Source organism: Sarcophilus harrisii, chromosome 6 (assembly GCF_902635505.1).
Source record: "Sarcophilus harrisii chromosome 6, mSarHar1.11, whole genome shotgun sequence".
NCBI lineage: Eukaryota > Metazoa > Chordata > Mammalia > Dasyuromorphia > Dasyuridae > Sarcophilus > Sarcophilus harrisii.
Window position 1 is genome coordinate 196,446,738 of NC_045431.1, and position 16,175 is coordinate 196,462,912.

The window sequence follows — 16,175 nt, forward strand, 5'->3', positions numbered from 1 at the left end:
TAATCCAATAAATATCAACATAGAAATACCCTCTGAAACATATCTGACAATATTGGGCATTGACTCTCTACACTGAAGCTTTCCAGTGATAGGAAATTCAATACTTCCTGAAGCAGCCCTTTCTACTTTCGGAGGACTCTGAATTGTTGACAAATTTTCTTTTATATTGAACTAAAATCTTCACTGAAACTTCTATTCATTAATTCCAGTTAAGCTTTGGAAGCCAAGCAGAATAAATGTGTATATATTTTTTCCAAATAACTACTTTCAAATACTCAAAGATGGGTATCATTTTCCCTTGAAGCATGCCTCATTTCTCTAGGTTTATCATCTCCAATGTCCATTAACTAGATAGGATGAAACATTGTATTACAGTCTTCTTACTACTTGTCACCTTTCAAATGAGACTTTAGACACTTAACACTTATTAGCCATGTGACCCTGGGCAAATCACTTAATCCCAACTCTTCTCTAAAGAAGAAAATAAAAGGTCTGAGTTCTAGGCAACAACCAATCAGTGATTATGGATAGGTAAGAATTGAGGCAAAGAATGGTCTCTCATCTAACCACAAAAAGCAAAAAATTCCATCTGGGAGATGACCCTCTGGTTTCTGGCCCAAACAAAAACAATTGCGATTTACATTCGCTCTGAGCCAATCTGTGCCCAAAGACCAATTGGCCTTGGTCTGAGTATTATTGGATAATCAACAAGAAACAAAGTGATTTGGGCTTAAGGAAGATATCTAGCCTATAAACCATGATTACCTTGGAAGGTTCTAGAGGTCAGAAAGAAAATTATATTCCTTTGGGCAGAGCACTTGCAGCTAAGTTTAAAATATCCTATATAAAAAGAAGAAAAGAAAGAGCTGTTGCCCAACTGGCCAGTTCAGTTGAATCCAATGTCCGACAGTTCTTTTCAAAAAGATTTGTTTGCAAATTAAGACAACTCTAAGATACCACTACACACCTGTCAGATTGGCTAAGATGACAGGAAAAAATAATGATGATTGTTGGAGGGGATGTGGGAAAACTGGGACATTGATTCATTGTTGGTGGAGTTGTGAACGAATCCAACCATTTTGGAGAGTAGTTTGGAACTATGCTCAAAAAGTTATCAAACTGTGCATACCCTTTGATCCAGCAGTGTTACTACTGGGATTATATCCCAAAGAGATTATAAAGAAGGGAAAGGGACCTGTATGTGCACGAATGTTTGTGGCAGCCCTTTTGTAGTGGCTAGAAACTGGAAACTGAATGGATGTCCATCAGTTGGAGAATGGCTGAATAAATTGTGGTATATGAAAATTATGGAATATTACTGTTCTGTAAGAAATGACCAACAGGATGATTTCAGAAAGGCCTGGAGAGACTTACACGAACTGATGCTGAGTGAAATGAGCAGGACCAGGAGATCATTATATACTTCAACAACAATACTAGATGATGACCAGTTCTGATGGATCAGGCCATCCTCAGCAACGAGATCAACCAAATCATTTCTAATAGAGCAGTAATGAACTGAACTAGCTATACCCAGAAAAAGAACTCTGGGAGATGACTAAAAACCATTACATTGAATTCCCAATCCCTATATTTATGCACACCTGCATCTTTGATTTCCTTCACAAGCTAATTGTACAATAATTCAGAGTCTGATTCTTTTTGTACAGCAAAATAATGTTTTGGTCATGTATACTTATTGTGTATCTAAGTTATATTTTAATATATTTAACATCTACTGGTCATCCTGCCATTTAGGGAGGGGTGGGGAGTAAGAGGTGAAAAATTGGAACAAGAGGTTTGGCAATTGTTAATGCTGTAAAGTTACCCATGTATATATCCTGTAAATAAAAGGCTATTAAATAAAAAAAAAAAAAAGACATAAACTTCTGGGTAATAATCATTACAAAAAAAAAAAAAAAAAGATTTGTTGTTTGTCCTTCCTCCTCCAAGAGGACCATGACATTAGGCAGACTAGCCGATGGGGATTGTTTCAGTTCAACTTGTTAAAGACCTTAGCTTAAAAAGGCCAAGGTCACCCACTGAATCCAGGGCTGTCTCTAGTCATTCTGATTATATATATATCTGTCCACTGGACCCAGATGGCTTTGGAGGAAAAAGTAAGGTTGGTAACTTTGCATAGCCCTTCCTCACTTCAATCCAACTCACTTGCATGACATGTCATAGTATCACCTCCCTGATGTCTTGGTCCTCTTCAAAAATGAAGGACAAACAACAATTTCTTTAACTAAAATGGAATATAAATCATCCTACCACTTGGGTTCACATCTAACACTGACAGATCAAACCCCTTTGTTTAATTCTCTAGATTTCAGTTTTTTTCCTCTGTTAACTAAGGGAGCTAGGTAAGATAATCACTAAAGTTCTAATATTAATCTATAATTCTAGTTTTCATATGAAAATTGTCTAGCTACACTTTCTTGAGGCTGTATTTATTAGAATATTATATTTATTGTCATTATAACAAAGACACTTTAGGATAACTGTTAGAAAAAAGCCAAGTTCAGTTTAAATGCAGTAGTGTACCTCTTTGGTACACTAAAAGTTATAACTATTACTTTGATGCTATTTTTCTTGCACTTGAAGATACTAGAGTGATCAAATACTAGTATAACTGAGTGATGTTACTGAATCTCAGTTTTTTAAAAGATAATCACAGAAACATATGCATTGTGAAATCATGTTTTAAAGAATATGCTTGATATTCTTTCTAAAGCTAAAAAAAAGATTATCCACATCCCACTAAAAAAAACCACATCCCACTACATTTATCATTATTTTTGTCTCATGTTATATTCTGTCTATTAAACAAGCCTGCAGAAATTTTTCTATATATTGACTCCCTTTTAGCCTTCATTCCACAGGCTTTCATCTTCTGCAAATTGTGGAAATTATCAAGACAATAATAAAGAGGTTTTTAAAAAATATCCCAAAGGGGCAGCTAGATGGTTCTCTTAGAGTACTAATCCTGGAGTCAAGAGGACCTAAATTCAAATTTGATCTCAGACATTTGACACTAGCTATGTAACTCCTAAATACTTCAAAAAAAAACAAAACCAAAAAACAAAACCACAAAACACTCCAAAGGGCATTGAAGTGGTACAATGGATAGAGTGCTGGTCCTGAAGACAGAAGACACATCTTCATGAGTTCAAATCTGGCCACAAACACTTACTAGCTCTGTGATCATGGACAAGTCACTTAATTCTGATTGCCTCAAAAAAAATTATAAAAACAAAAATAATAGACCCACAGACATACTCTAGCGAATGATACTCAAAACTTCTCTTCCTCCAGAATGAGATTCATGGTAGATGCTGTTAATCCATTCTGAATCCAACTATACTAACCTTGGCAGAAGCTTCTCCATCATCAATTTAATTTAATTCAAAACTTATTCATTCAGCACTTACCAAAACAACATATAGAAAGCATTGTGGAGGCTGCTAATATTAAAACAGAAAAGCTATCACTGCTCATTTCACATATAACTAAATACAAGAAAATGTGAGGGAGAAGAGAAGACTAACCACTAAAGGATCAATAAATTTTTCCCATTAAGAGATGGTATCTGAGTTCACTTTTGAAGTAAGGGCCAAAAATGCATTCTAGAAATTTGGGGAAGGGAGAGGGAATGCTGAACTCCTCAAAAACAAGTGTCCTTTTGAGATGACTTCTTATGAAGTGTCATTCTACTTTTGAACACATTGTTAAGAATTTTTCCTTATATTAAGGCAAAATTCAATGTGATTTTCCTTAAGATCTCACCATCATTCCACTATACTCAATAAAAACTTTCTTTCCAAGTACACATTTTCATTCTCTTCTTTCAAACATGCCTACTTCTGTCAGACATCTGATCTCCCAGGTTCATGATCTTGGTATCATCTTAAGACTGCCTTTACTCAAATGAGTTTTCAATCTTGTCTCTTCTACCTTCATAACATCTCATTCTATTTGAGTGCTACTACCTTGATTCAAGCCTTCATCTTTTTCCTGCACTATTACAATGGCCTCCTAAAACTTTTATCTTGGCCTACAATCTCTCTGAACCCCTGTGCGCACTTCTCATAGCTGCCAATGAAGATCTCAACATCATTTCACTATACTCAATTATGCCTCCCATGCTTAAAATGGACTCTTTTCTCACCTCTATCTTATAAAATCTTGTCCAAAGTGTAACTCAAAAATCATCTTTTAAATGAAAGCCTTTCCTGATGCTCTTCTCTGGTACCTCCTTCCTCATTATATTTACTCATGTTTTTCCGTGTGTGTGTGTGTGTGTGTGTGTGCGTGCATAGAAATTCTGTGTGTGTAAATGGATGGATATGGATATATGTATCTCTATTATGTTATAATCTTCTGGGACCCCACCCTCCTCAATGTATTTACCTCCCTCACATTTATTTGTATTGTTAAAATATCAATATACATATATATATTCTGCTTATATGTAGTGTGTGTATATATAAAAGGCAGCTATATGGTTCAATGGATAAGCACACAGGGCCTGGAGTCAGGAGTCAAATTTGGCTTCAGACACTCCATGAATCCTGGGCAAGTCACTTTATCTCCATTTGCCTCTAAAGAAGGAATGACAAAACCACTTCTGTTTCCTTCTAAGAAAACCCCATGACAATATGGATGTGCTATGAAGTACAAGGATCACAAAGAGTTGGATACAACTGAATAGCTGAATACACACACATATGTGTGTACACATTTGTTGTGCTGGTTATAAGCTTGAGGGTGAAGATTAAGGGATATTACTAACCTCCCAGTCTCCAAGGCTCACTTAGCCACATATCCAAATCAGTTACCAAGTCCTGTTTTTCTACCTTTACAGCCACCTTGCTCCCTCTGACACTGCCAAACTGGTGCAGACTCTGATTCCCTCACAGCCTACCACTTAGTCTCCTTGCCTCCCCACCAGAATCTTATCCTCTTTTCAGCTGACAAAACTGATCTTCAAAAAGCACAAATCTATGTCAACTCTCTGTATGACAGAACTCTAGAGGTTCCTTACTGCGCCCAATATAAAAAAAAAAATTCATTTTCTCTTTAAAGACCTTTATAGTCAGTTTTTCTTACTTTTCCTCTTCCCTATCATATACTCTGAGATCCAGTGACCCCGTCCTCCTTAATATTCCTTCTATTAGACCCTCTATCTCCCAACTCTGGGGATTTTCATCAGCTGTCCTCCATTTCTGAAATTCTTTCCCTCTTTCCTAGTCTAGTTCCTTTCCTCTGAGATTGTCTCCAATTTACCCCATATAAATCCAGTTTTATACATAGTTTTCACCTCTCCTTCAATAGACCTTGTGAGCAAGGGCTTTTTTGTTATCTCTAACTTAACCCAAAGCCTGTAATATGTTAAATGGTTAATAAATGCTTGCTGATGTGCATAAATTCTTTGTGTCTGTATTCTCAGAGCTTAGCCAAGTACGTAGCCCAAAGTATTAACTTACTAGATGCTTGTTATTTCATTAATTGAAAACAAAATCTGCTTCTACCATATTCTATTCTATTCTTTGAAGCCAAGTAAAACAGTGTTTTCTCTTCTCTATGAAAGCCTTTCAAATTCTTGAAGACAAGATGTCATGCCCAATAAAAGCTTTCTCTTCTTTAAGCTTAATATGATGTTTCTATGGCATAGTTAAGAGACCCTTCACCATCCTAGTCACCCTCTTCTGAACAATGTTCATGTTTGTCAATGTTTTCTTAAACTCTTAATGCCAAAAACTGAATATTATATTTAAGATGTGGTATAATGACAACAAAATCACTATCTCCTTAATAACTGAAATGATTTTCACGTGAAAAATGAAAAAGAATAAAAATAAATGTAAGGTAGACAAATAAAGGAAGAAGGGTTTTCATGGATTTAACATCATAACAGGAAAACAAGCATAGATTGATAGATAATTATCTAGACAGCTAGCTAGATCTCTATTACACACATGCCTGTATAAAGTATACACATGTATATATACACACATATATATGTGGATACACATGCATATACACTGATACATGCAGTTGTGACATATCCTGGTCTTCTGAACTTGAATCTAGTTGTCTTGATTCCAAATACAATACTTCTTTCACAACATTGCCAATTGCCTCACATAATCCTGTCTTCTACAACTATTGATTGTACCCCTAATTCTAGTCCGTCACTGGTCACCAAGAGATTGGAAAATAAAAATCAAATGAACTGATACTAGGGGAATTATAACTCTAATACATATCATTTTTATGATAGCTTTCTGTAATATGATTGGTTTATGAAACTAAATGTAAATGAACCTTTGCCAGAGATAATCTTTGGGGTACTAAAGAAAAGGCTGCCATGTTGGAGATCCATCATCTCTCCCTTCAGTTTGTCTTCCATGACATCAATAAGAGCGAGTTCATCAGTTAAGCCCTAGAATACATAAAAAAGTCAGTTACAAGGAATAATATTCCTAACTAGATTTCCATTTGGATAAAAATGCCCATCTTCTCTACCAAATAATCAAAAGTTCTCTTATGTTACAAAACAAATATAATCTATTTTGTTTCTTATATCTCAATGTGGGAAGAAGAAGACAAAGCCAAAATTATCTACTAGTGTGGTAAAAATTACAAGACCTTTTAAATTATTTATAGCCCTGGAATTATAACAAATAACTGATTTACTTTGTCCCTACCTATGCCAGCATAGTCACTGAATTTAAAACTAAGGAAAGAGTAATAGCTGGTGAGATATATTTAGTAAGCCAGTGTTGAAATTCTGAGTTGGAGTACCTCAAATTATTTGAAATAGGATGGATTTAGGACTCATATGCCCATATTTTAAAAATCGTTTTATTTGCTTTTTTCGTTTTTGTTTTACATAGCCACTTAATTAATAGATTAATATTCTCTACTTCCCAAAATACACCCAAATAATTCATCCTACAAAATACATCCCCTTCCAAGCAATTTATCAGTTGTTTACATAAAGGAGAGAAATGTTTTTTAATTAGGATATGTTGGTACAAATATTTGACAAGAATTTTGTTGCCTTTCTGTGTTACTTGCATTTACATTGCTATAGTCATACATGTTCTTTTGACTCTATACTTTGTTCACTCTATTATTGCTTCCTACAAATCATTTTATGAATTCTTCAAGTTTAGCATTCCTTAAAAAGAGATGGGAGTCAACAGCTTGATCAATTTACTTCATCCTACTTAAAGTAATTGATATGAAGCTATACTCTAATATGAAAGCAAACCTCGACCAAAGATGATCAAAGCACAAAAAAGTCCTTGAAAACCACTGGATATATTGGAGTGCATAGGAAATATGTTTGGATTGGCTAAGGAAAACTGGTCATAGTTTGTGGGCTAATTATAGAACTGAGACTTCAGCAAGTGGCATCTAAAAGAGAGCAGTTCTGCCCCCGAGTTACTATTGTAGTATTGTAGTAGAGAGGATGGGGAGAGGAAAAATACTCCTTCTTGGTCCTGATCTCCTATTTGCCCACTCCCTCTCCTTTGGTAAGAGGTGAACTTTTTGTGAATTTTGAAGAATTTAGAATTTGGATTTTTCCAACTGATGTTCCAGTAGTATCTGCAGTACTCCAGAGCAGGTAGTGTATCTGCAATGGATACCATGAACAGATGAGACATAAGTCAAAGCAGATTTGAAGCGAGGAGAAAAGCTGCACTGTGTACCTAAGGGAGAACTTTATGAAGGGGAAAAAGGACTTCCACAGCAGCTTTGAAGTTTCTCTTTTCCAACATGTTCTAAGTTTGAGTATACTTTTCCTAGATTTAATATGGGTTAGTAAGAAATTTGGGAAAGGGGAAAAGAATATTTTATAATAACTTTTCTTACTGTTCTACCTCTACCCCCTTGAGCTGGCTAATTAATTAATTAATGATAGTTTATGGAAGTTTGTAAGCTTCACAGAATTATAAGGACAACACCCCAGTCCCTCAGGACTAATCCTAGAGTCCTAGGAGGGATGTAGTAGCGTTGCTCTGAGAACCAACTCTCCATTAGGAGGAATAAGTCCAAAGCGTGTGTAATATGTACTTACATCACAACATAACAGCAGTTCATGCTGTCCTCAATCTTCTTGGGAAGAAGCCCATAGGGCACCTAGATGGCCCTGGAGTCAGGAAGGAAGAAATCCTTTCCTGTAAGCTAGCCAAGATGATCATTTAAAATAGTAAAATAATCAAGGAGTTCAAACCTCTCTTCCCACATTTCAAGAACCTTTATGAAACTGTTCACACTTTTGCAGGTATGCTCATCTGAAAGAGATCACACTAAGGTCACATGCTTTATCAACTTGTGGGTCAACAAACTGGTAGAGCTGGTAGGCGTGCCCATGCTAAGCAATTGGGAGGGACAGAATGTCTCCCAAAAAGTGCTAAGTTCTGACCACACATGTTCAAAAGGGTATGGTCTCCCAGAATGCACATGTACACATGAAAGGTCCTTGTCTAGAAAGGATGCTAAAGATATAACTATATAAACTGTGACTTAAAAAAGAACTTACTTCTACATCAGTAGAGGAAGTAACTCAAAAGAAAAAGTTATCCACAAAAGAAATTGAAATAAACATTTATGACAAGAATAAATACAATGTTAATGTGCAAATAAAAGTGAAATTTTTAAATCCCCTAAAATATTAGCTAACTACATAATCTCAGAGTGAATAACTTTGAAAAATTTAGCAATAATTCAGCAACTTTTCTTACATAATTCCCAATTGTCTTCCAAAAAAGATAATGTGTATGTTTATTTTCCCACAGTCATCCCAATAATTTATTTTTCTATCTCTTAGCATCTTTGCAAGTTTAGAGGTGTTATGTGAGAATTATTTTAATTTGCATTGCTTTATTAGTGATTTAGCAAGCTTGGAAGTGATGTATGAGAATTATTTTAATTTTTATTTCTTTATTAGTGATTTACTTTTTAAATCAACTATTACTAGCTTTTATTTATTTTTTTTTATTTCAGAAGACTATTCATGCCTTTTGAGCATTTCTATTGGGTAATGGCTCTTATTCTTACATATCTGTTTCAATTTCCTAAAGATTTTGGCTAATTTTGTAGGCTAAATAGTTAATGTAAATATTTTTTTCCATTCCATATTTTTTTTTCTGATTCTAAAACATCATTGATTTAATTTGTCCAAAGGCTTTTTAAGTTTTACTAAAATGTATATAATTGATGATTATAAGGTTTTTTTCCCTTATAACTGTAACCAAAGATTAGAGAGATTTACATTTGGAACAGACCTGAAAAACATTAAGTAAGCCCCCCGTTTTTAAAATAAAAGAAAATAAGTCTCAGAAAAGTTAAATGACTCACTAGAAATATAACTATATATACAAACTTTATTTCAAGAACTGCTGGGAAAATTTGAAAGCTTGGCTAAAATTAGGTTTACATCATGTTACACAAAACAAATTTCAAATGTAAAAGCCACATTATTACAAAAAAGTTTGATCACAGAATGGTTGACAGTAGATAATGCTAGGTCTTTGTTTTAGATGGCTGTTTGATCATATTTTTAAGATTTTTATTGCTATGTTTTTTGATATTTTTTACATAACATAGGTTATATGAATTTTGTTGATATTTTCTGGTTCTATTAACAGTCATTTTTTTAAAATTATGCTATTAATATGAAACATGTATAATATTCCTAATATTGACCAATACATTTCTATTTGTTGATTATATTATATATTAATATATCAATGTTATATTAATATGTTATAAAATATATTATTTGATATGCTATGGCCTTTTTAAATTATATTTAACATTTGCAACAATAGTTACTAATGATATTGGATATAATTTTCTTTCTCTGCTTTATCCCTAATTTGGTTGTCAGGAACATATTTGGAAGAATAAAGGAGAATTCAGAAAGTTTCTCAATTATTGAGAAAATTGTTTTATAACAGACATTATTTTTTATCTTTAAATGCTTGATAGAATTTGTTTATGAATTTATAAATCATTTTAGTCTAGAATTTTCTCCCAATTTGATAGTTTATTTATAACTTATAAATTTACAGGATTATATATTTAGAACTAAAATAAACCCTACAAGATGCTTCAAAAAGTCCATTCCCTCAATGTACTGATGAGAAAACTGACGTAGAAAATTATACAGAGTATACAGAGTAATGTGGCTTATAGAATCTGAAGTGGGATTTGAACCCAATTCTTTCTTTTACTCTAATACTCCCTTCTATCACATCATGCTATCTTTCATTGAATTTGCTCAATTGCTCTTATGAAACTGACTTGACTTCTCTTAATTTCTCATTTTGCTAATTTTGGTATTTCATATTTTTTATAGGTAATCATCTAGGACAAACAACTTCTGTAAACAGTAATTGGAAATGTGTCCCACTGAGGACCCAATAGGAACTGTCCAGTTGGGCAACAGAGCTCCTCTTTTTTTCCCCTTTCTTCCTCCATCCTTCCTTTTCTTCCTTCTTTCCCCCTCTCTCTGTCCACAAAGGGCGGACACAAAGGGATATAAATTTTCATCACTTTAATCTCACAAAATATCTTGGAATTTACAGGCTAAAATTCTTTCTTAAAGAAAATCAACACCTTAAACCCAAATCACTCTGGTTCTCATTGACTGGCCAACAATAGATCCCAGGCAAAGCTCCACTTGGTCATAGTTTGGGCCCTGATTGGCTAAAAGTGAATGTTTAAATAGTAATTTTTTCTGTTTTAGCTAGAAACCCTAATAGTCTTCCCTTCTGAGATTTTTTTTTTTTTTGACTAGGTAAAAGAAGACATTCTCTGCCTCATTTCTTACTATTGCTCTTAACTTAAAAAGGCTAAGGTCTCTCATTCCATTTAGGGCCATCTTTAGTCATTCTGATTTATATCTTGTTACTGGATCCAGATGGTGCCAGAAGAGAAAGTGAGGCTGGTGACCTCCCTCATTTAAATCCAATTTACTTGCTTGTCAAGGAATCACCTCCCTGGTGTCATAGTTCTCTCTGAGAACTAAGGACAAACAACAATAATATTTTGTATGATGGCATATAGTAGATTCAGATAATTCTTTTAATTCCCTCTCTGTTCATACTGAATTTGCTTTGTTCACTGTTTACTTTGGTAATTTGTTTTCCTCTCTTTTTGAGCAAAATTTATCAATTTTGTTACCTCTTAAAAAAACCAAAATTTTATTCCCCAATAAGTTAGCTATTCTTAAATGAAAAAATCCAAAATTATCAACAGCCTTATAAAGAAAAATGTTTCAAGTCACTAATAATTAGAAAAATGAAGATTAAAACAAGTCTTTAAGTTTCACTTAATACATTCAGGTTGGCAAAAATTACTCAAAAAAGGAAAAGAATATGACAATTGTTGAAGGGATTAAAGGAAAACAGATATGTTAATATACTACGGATAGAATTGTGAATTGTTCCACCTATTCTAAAAGCAATTTAAAATTATATCCAAGAAGTCACTAAATCTTGCATATCCTTTAATCCACTGATAGCACTTCTTAGCCTGTAATCCAAACAAATTATAAAGGAAGAACAGGAGTCATTAAGAGCATCAACAATAACAATAATAGCTAGCATTTCACAAAGCATCTCTCATATACTGATGTAATATAGTTTCTAAGACAGACAGCAATAATTTTAAGGTCCCCTGACCTTAGGGAGCTTCTGTTTTAACAATCTGTCAGTGATTCTAAAGTCCTCTGGCTTTGGAATCTCTGACCCTGAGGTCTCCCCACACCAAACCTGAGAATACTATTGTTCTAACAATCTGTCTATCAATAAACATTAATGTCCATTGGTCAGTGATAACCCCATTCCAGGGAACACTCCTTGGTTCTACCTCTGGGCCATAAAATTAGCGTATCTATTACATGAAGAACTGGTGTGTCTCCTTGCTTTTCTTTCTTTACTAAATTCTCTTGAAATTTAGACTGCTTCAATTAGGTTTACAATTACAATAAACTTTGCCCCTTGACTTGGAGATGGGTTCAAGCCTGCAAATTCTTTTGAGTACTACTTCACAACACAACACTGGTCTGTGACACCAACCTTTTGGGGTCTCTTCCAACCTCAACAATATTATCTCACTTAATCCTCAAAACAACCCTGTAAACTAAGTGCTTTTATAGCTAAGAAGAACTTTGAGAGAAGATCTTTTGCCTAATTTGACAAAGATATACAAGTATCTAAGATGGAATTCAGTCTACACAAGTATCTGGAATAGAATTCAATCAAGCAAGTCCGAAAGTACAGTTAATGCCAGGTTTTTGGAGACCCAGACTAGCACTACCTAAGATAAGGATGAACTCAGCACTTATGCTATGCATTTTAAAGTGAAACCAGTAAGACAAATGCAGCAGACATTGCATTATGTTTGAGCCCACTCTTCTTAGAAACAAAATGGTTTAAGGAAGAGTTTATATACCACACTACCTTATATTTCCATTCTTGCTATATCTTTTCACTATTTTTTTCTTAAAAGATAGATATCTTTTATAACATCAGATGATGTTACTTGGTTAAACCAAGGAACTGGGTTTCACTGGGGAACAACCACACGGAACAATCACTGGCAGCTAACAGTGTGTGTGGTGGGGAGGGATAGAGGTGGGAAAAGCACACTGCAATGGAGGAATTGGGCTGGTTGTATTAAAAAGATACTTCAACTTGTCAGGGGGATTTTGAGAATTCTGAGGGGTAAATATAGCTGACTTATCTCTGAAGAATAAGTTTAGAACCTTTACAACATATGCTTACATGTTCTTTATTCCACATTTTGGAAGGAACATATACCTTCCAATTATCCTAATCTGGATGAAAAAATGGGTAAAAAAAAATCATTTTTGAATCCCAATATTATCTCAATGTTTCTGTATAGCTGCAAATTGCCTAGAAGTTCTAAAAAAAATTGCAAGTGACCAAAGTATTAGAGAGGTGCTTGACAGAGATGAGTTTTAGAATTTTACTATGATTTGGATAAGAGACATGGAATAAGGTTGCTAACATAATGAGAATAAGTAAAATATTTTAAGACCTAAAGGTAAGACATTAGTGCAACTGAATAAATCATTTATAATTAATAAAAAGATGTTAACAAGAACCACACCACAAAAAAAAGGCATGGATAAGTTGGGTTAAAAAAAAAAGTGCCCATATGTTGACAATTTACAGATTCACTGAAGTTTAATTTCCCAAACAGTGGTTTCAAAACATCTTTAGTAAGACGTCAATAAATAAGATATTTAAGATACTTCAGCTTTAAGTAATACACATACATTATGAAAAATACTGGGATGTTCCAGAAATTGTGTTAACTTTGGTTAAGGTCAATGAACAACTATTAATTACCTTGTTTAGTTATTAATCATTTATTAGCCCACTATGTGGTAAGCATCACATAGTGCTCATGAAAAGCACTGGGGATACAAAAAAAGCCACAAAGGACAGTATCTGCCTCAAAGAACTCAAGTGGAAGAGATACCATGAAAACAAATATATACAAAGCATATACATGACAAATGGGAAATAACAAAGGAAAAGCACTAGAATTAGGAAGTTGGAAAAAGTTCTCTGTAGAAGGTAGGATTTAAAGTTAGGACTCAAGGAAGCCAATAGGCAGAAATGAAAAGAAATGAACATTCCAGGCCTGGGAAACAACCCAAGAAAAATGCCTGAAGTTAAAAAAAATCATTTGTGGAAAAGCAAGGAAAAGCAATGTCATTGGATCAAATAGTACATGCTGGGTGTATGAAGATTGCAAAGATAGGGGGTTGAGTTATAAGGACTTTGAATGCCAAATAAAGGATTTTATATTTGATCTTGGGGGTGACAGGAAGCCACTGGGGTATATAGTGAATAGTAAGTATATTGAAGAGAAGCTCTACAAAGGAGGGAGGGAAGGATAGTGATGACAATTAAATCCACAGGAGCTGAGGAGCTCAACAATGAAAAAAAATTAAGTTGGGACAGAATTGTAATGTTCTTCGGTTCAGTTTTCCTGGGGTCTCTGGGAGCAGCCTTCCTTTCAGTTCAGTAATCACCACAAGAACAGCCAGGGGTTAAAGTCCAAATCCTTTATTATCTCTTTGCCTGATGCTGGGCAGCTTTCGGGAGAGCCTTTTAGTCTGACCTTGGTCTTAGTGGGGAAAGTGCAGGAGGCAAGGTCAGCCCTCAGGAAGATCCAAGATTAAATTGAATTTCTCCCCTTGGTTCTGAGCTTAAGTTCCTGCCTCCAGTCCTTTATATTCTCTGCCTCTGTCTCTAAGGGCTTTCTGAGTCCCAGCTTATAAATGCTCTACATTGAGTATATAAACCAATCATTATATCACTAGGAAACCATTATTTGTTGTAAGATTAAATCAATCATACTGAACCATGCTAAACTAAATAACCATTGCTCCTCAATTCCACTTAGCACTTTGCTTCAATGCTTCAAGTTCTGGCCAGAACTCTGTGAAATATCTACTATATTTCAGGCTCTATGGTAAGCACTGGGGATACATACACAAAAAATGAAATGGACCTCAAATAACTCCTTTGTCAGGGATTGGAAATAATTCCTTTTCCCCTATACCACAGCTTCTCTAAGAGTCAATCACTAAGAATTTAAATGGTTACTATCAAACTGACTCAAATTTATAAGAATTCAAGCCATTGTCCAATTGACAAAAGTTCAAAGGATATAAACAATTTTCAGATAAGGAAATTAAAATCATTTCTAGTCATATGAAAAGGTACTCTAAATCACTATTGATCAAAGAAATGCAAATTAAGACAACTCTGAGGTATCCCTTCACACCTCTCAGACTGGCTAAGATGACAGGAAAAGATAATGACAAATGTTGGAGGGGATGTGGAAAAACTGGGACACTAATACATTGTTGGTGGAGTTGTGAACTGATACAACCATTCTGGAGATCAATTTGAACTATCCTCAAAGGATTATCAAACTGCACATACCCTTTAATCTAGCAGTGTCTCTACTAGGTCTGTATCCCAAAGAGATCTCAAAAGAGGGAAAGGGACCCACATGTGCAAAATGTTTGTGGGAGCTCTTTTTGTAGTGGCAGGGACTGGAAACTGAGTCGATGCCCATCAGTTGGGGAATGGCTGAATAAATTATCAGGATGATTTCAGAGAGGCCTGGAGAGACTTACATGAACTGATATTAAATGATGTGAATAGAACTGAAAGAACATTGTACACAGCAACAAGATTAGTGATGATCAACTCTGATGATGTGGCTCTTTACAACAGCAAGGTGATTCAGGCCAGTTCCAATGATTTTGTGATAAAGAGAACCATCTGCATCCTGAGAGAGGACTGTGGGGACTGAATGTGAATCACAACATAATATTTTCATTCTTTTTGTTGTTTGCTTGCATTTTGTTTTCTTTCTCATTTTTTCCCTTTTTGACCTGATTTTTCTTGTGTAGCATATTTGTGAAACTACGTATAGAAGAATTGCACATTATTTAACTTATATTGGATTACTTGCTGTCTAGGGGAGAGGGTGTGGGAAGGGAGGGAAAAATGTGTAAGACAAGGTTTTACAAGGTGAATGTTTATAATTATCCATGCATGTAGACAAGATTAGAAGGGAAGCAATAAACTGGGAAAATATTTTTACAGTCAAAGGTTCTGATAAAGGCCTCATTTCCAAAATATATAGAGAATTAACTCTAATTTATAAAAAATCAAGCCATTCTCCAATTGAAAAATGGTCAAAGGATATGAACAGACAATTCTCAGATGAAGAAATTGAAACTATTTCTAGTCATATGAAAAGATGCTCCAAGTCATTATTAATCAGAGAAATGCAAATTAAGACCAACTCTAAGATACCACTACACACCTGTCAGATTGGCTAAGATGACAGGAAAAAATAATGATGATTGTTGGAGGGGATGTGGGAAAACTGGGACATTGATGCATTGTTGGTGGAGTTGTGAACGAATCCAACCATTTTGGAGAGTAGTTTGGAACTATGCTCAAAAAGTTATCAAACTGTGCATACCCTTTGATCCAGCAGTGTTACTACTGGGATTATATCCCAAAGAGATTATAAAGAAGGGAAAGGGACCTGTATGTGCACGAATGTTTGTGGCAGCCCTTTTTGTAGTG

At 34.7% G+C, this 16,175-nt stretch overlaps 1 protein-coding gene across 3 annotated transcripts in view; it reads right to left on the reverse strand.

Moving 5' to 3' along the window:
• The window catches only part of LOC100922932 (L-lactate dehydrogenase A chain-like), a 46,610-nt gene that overhangs the window by 26,222 nt on the left and 4,213 nt on the right, over positions 1-16,175 (reverse strand). For all 3 annotated transcript variants that reach the window (XM_031941369.1, XM_031941368.1, XM_012552454.2), the window contains exon 3: positions 6,331-6,448. In XM_031941369.1, the coding sequence (XP_031797229.1) occupies positions 6,331-6,448 (118 nt within the window). The remainder of the gene's footprint in view (positions 1-6,330; positions 6,449-16,175) is intronic.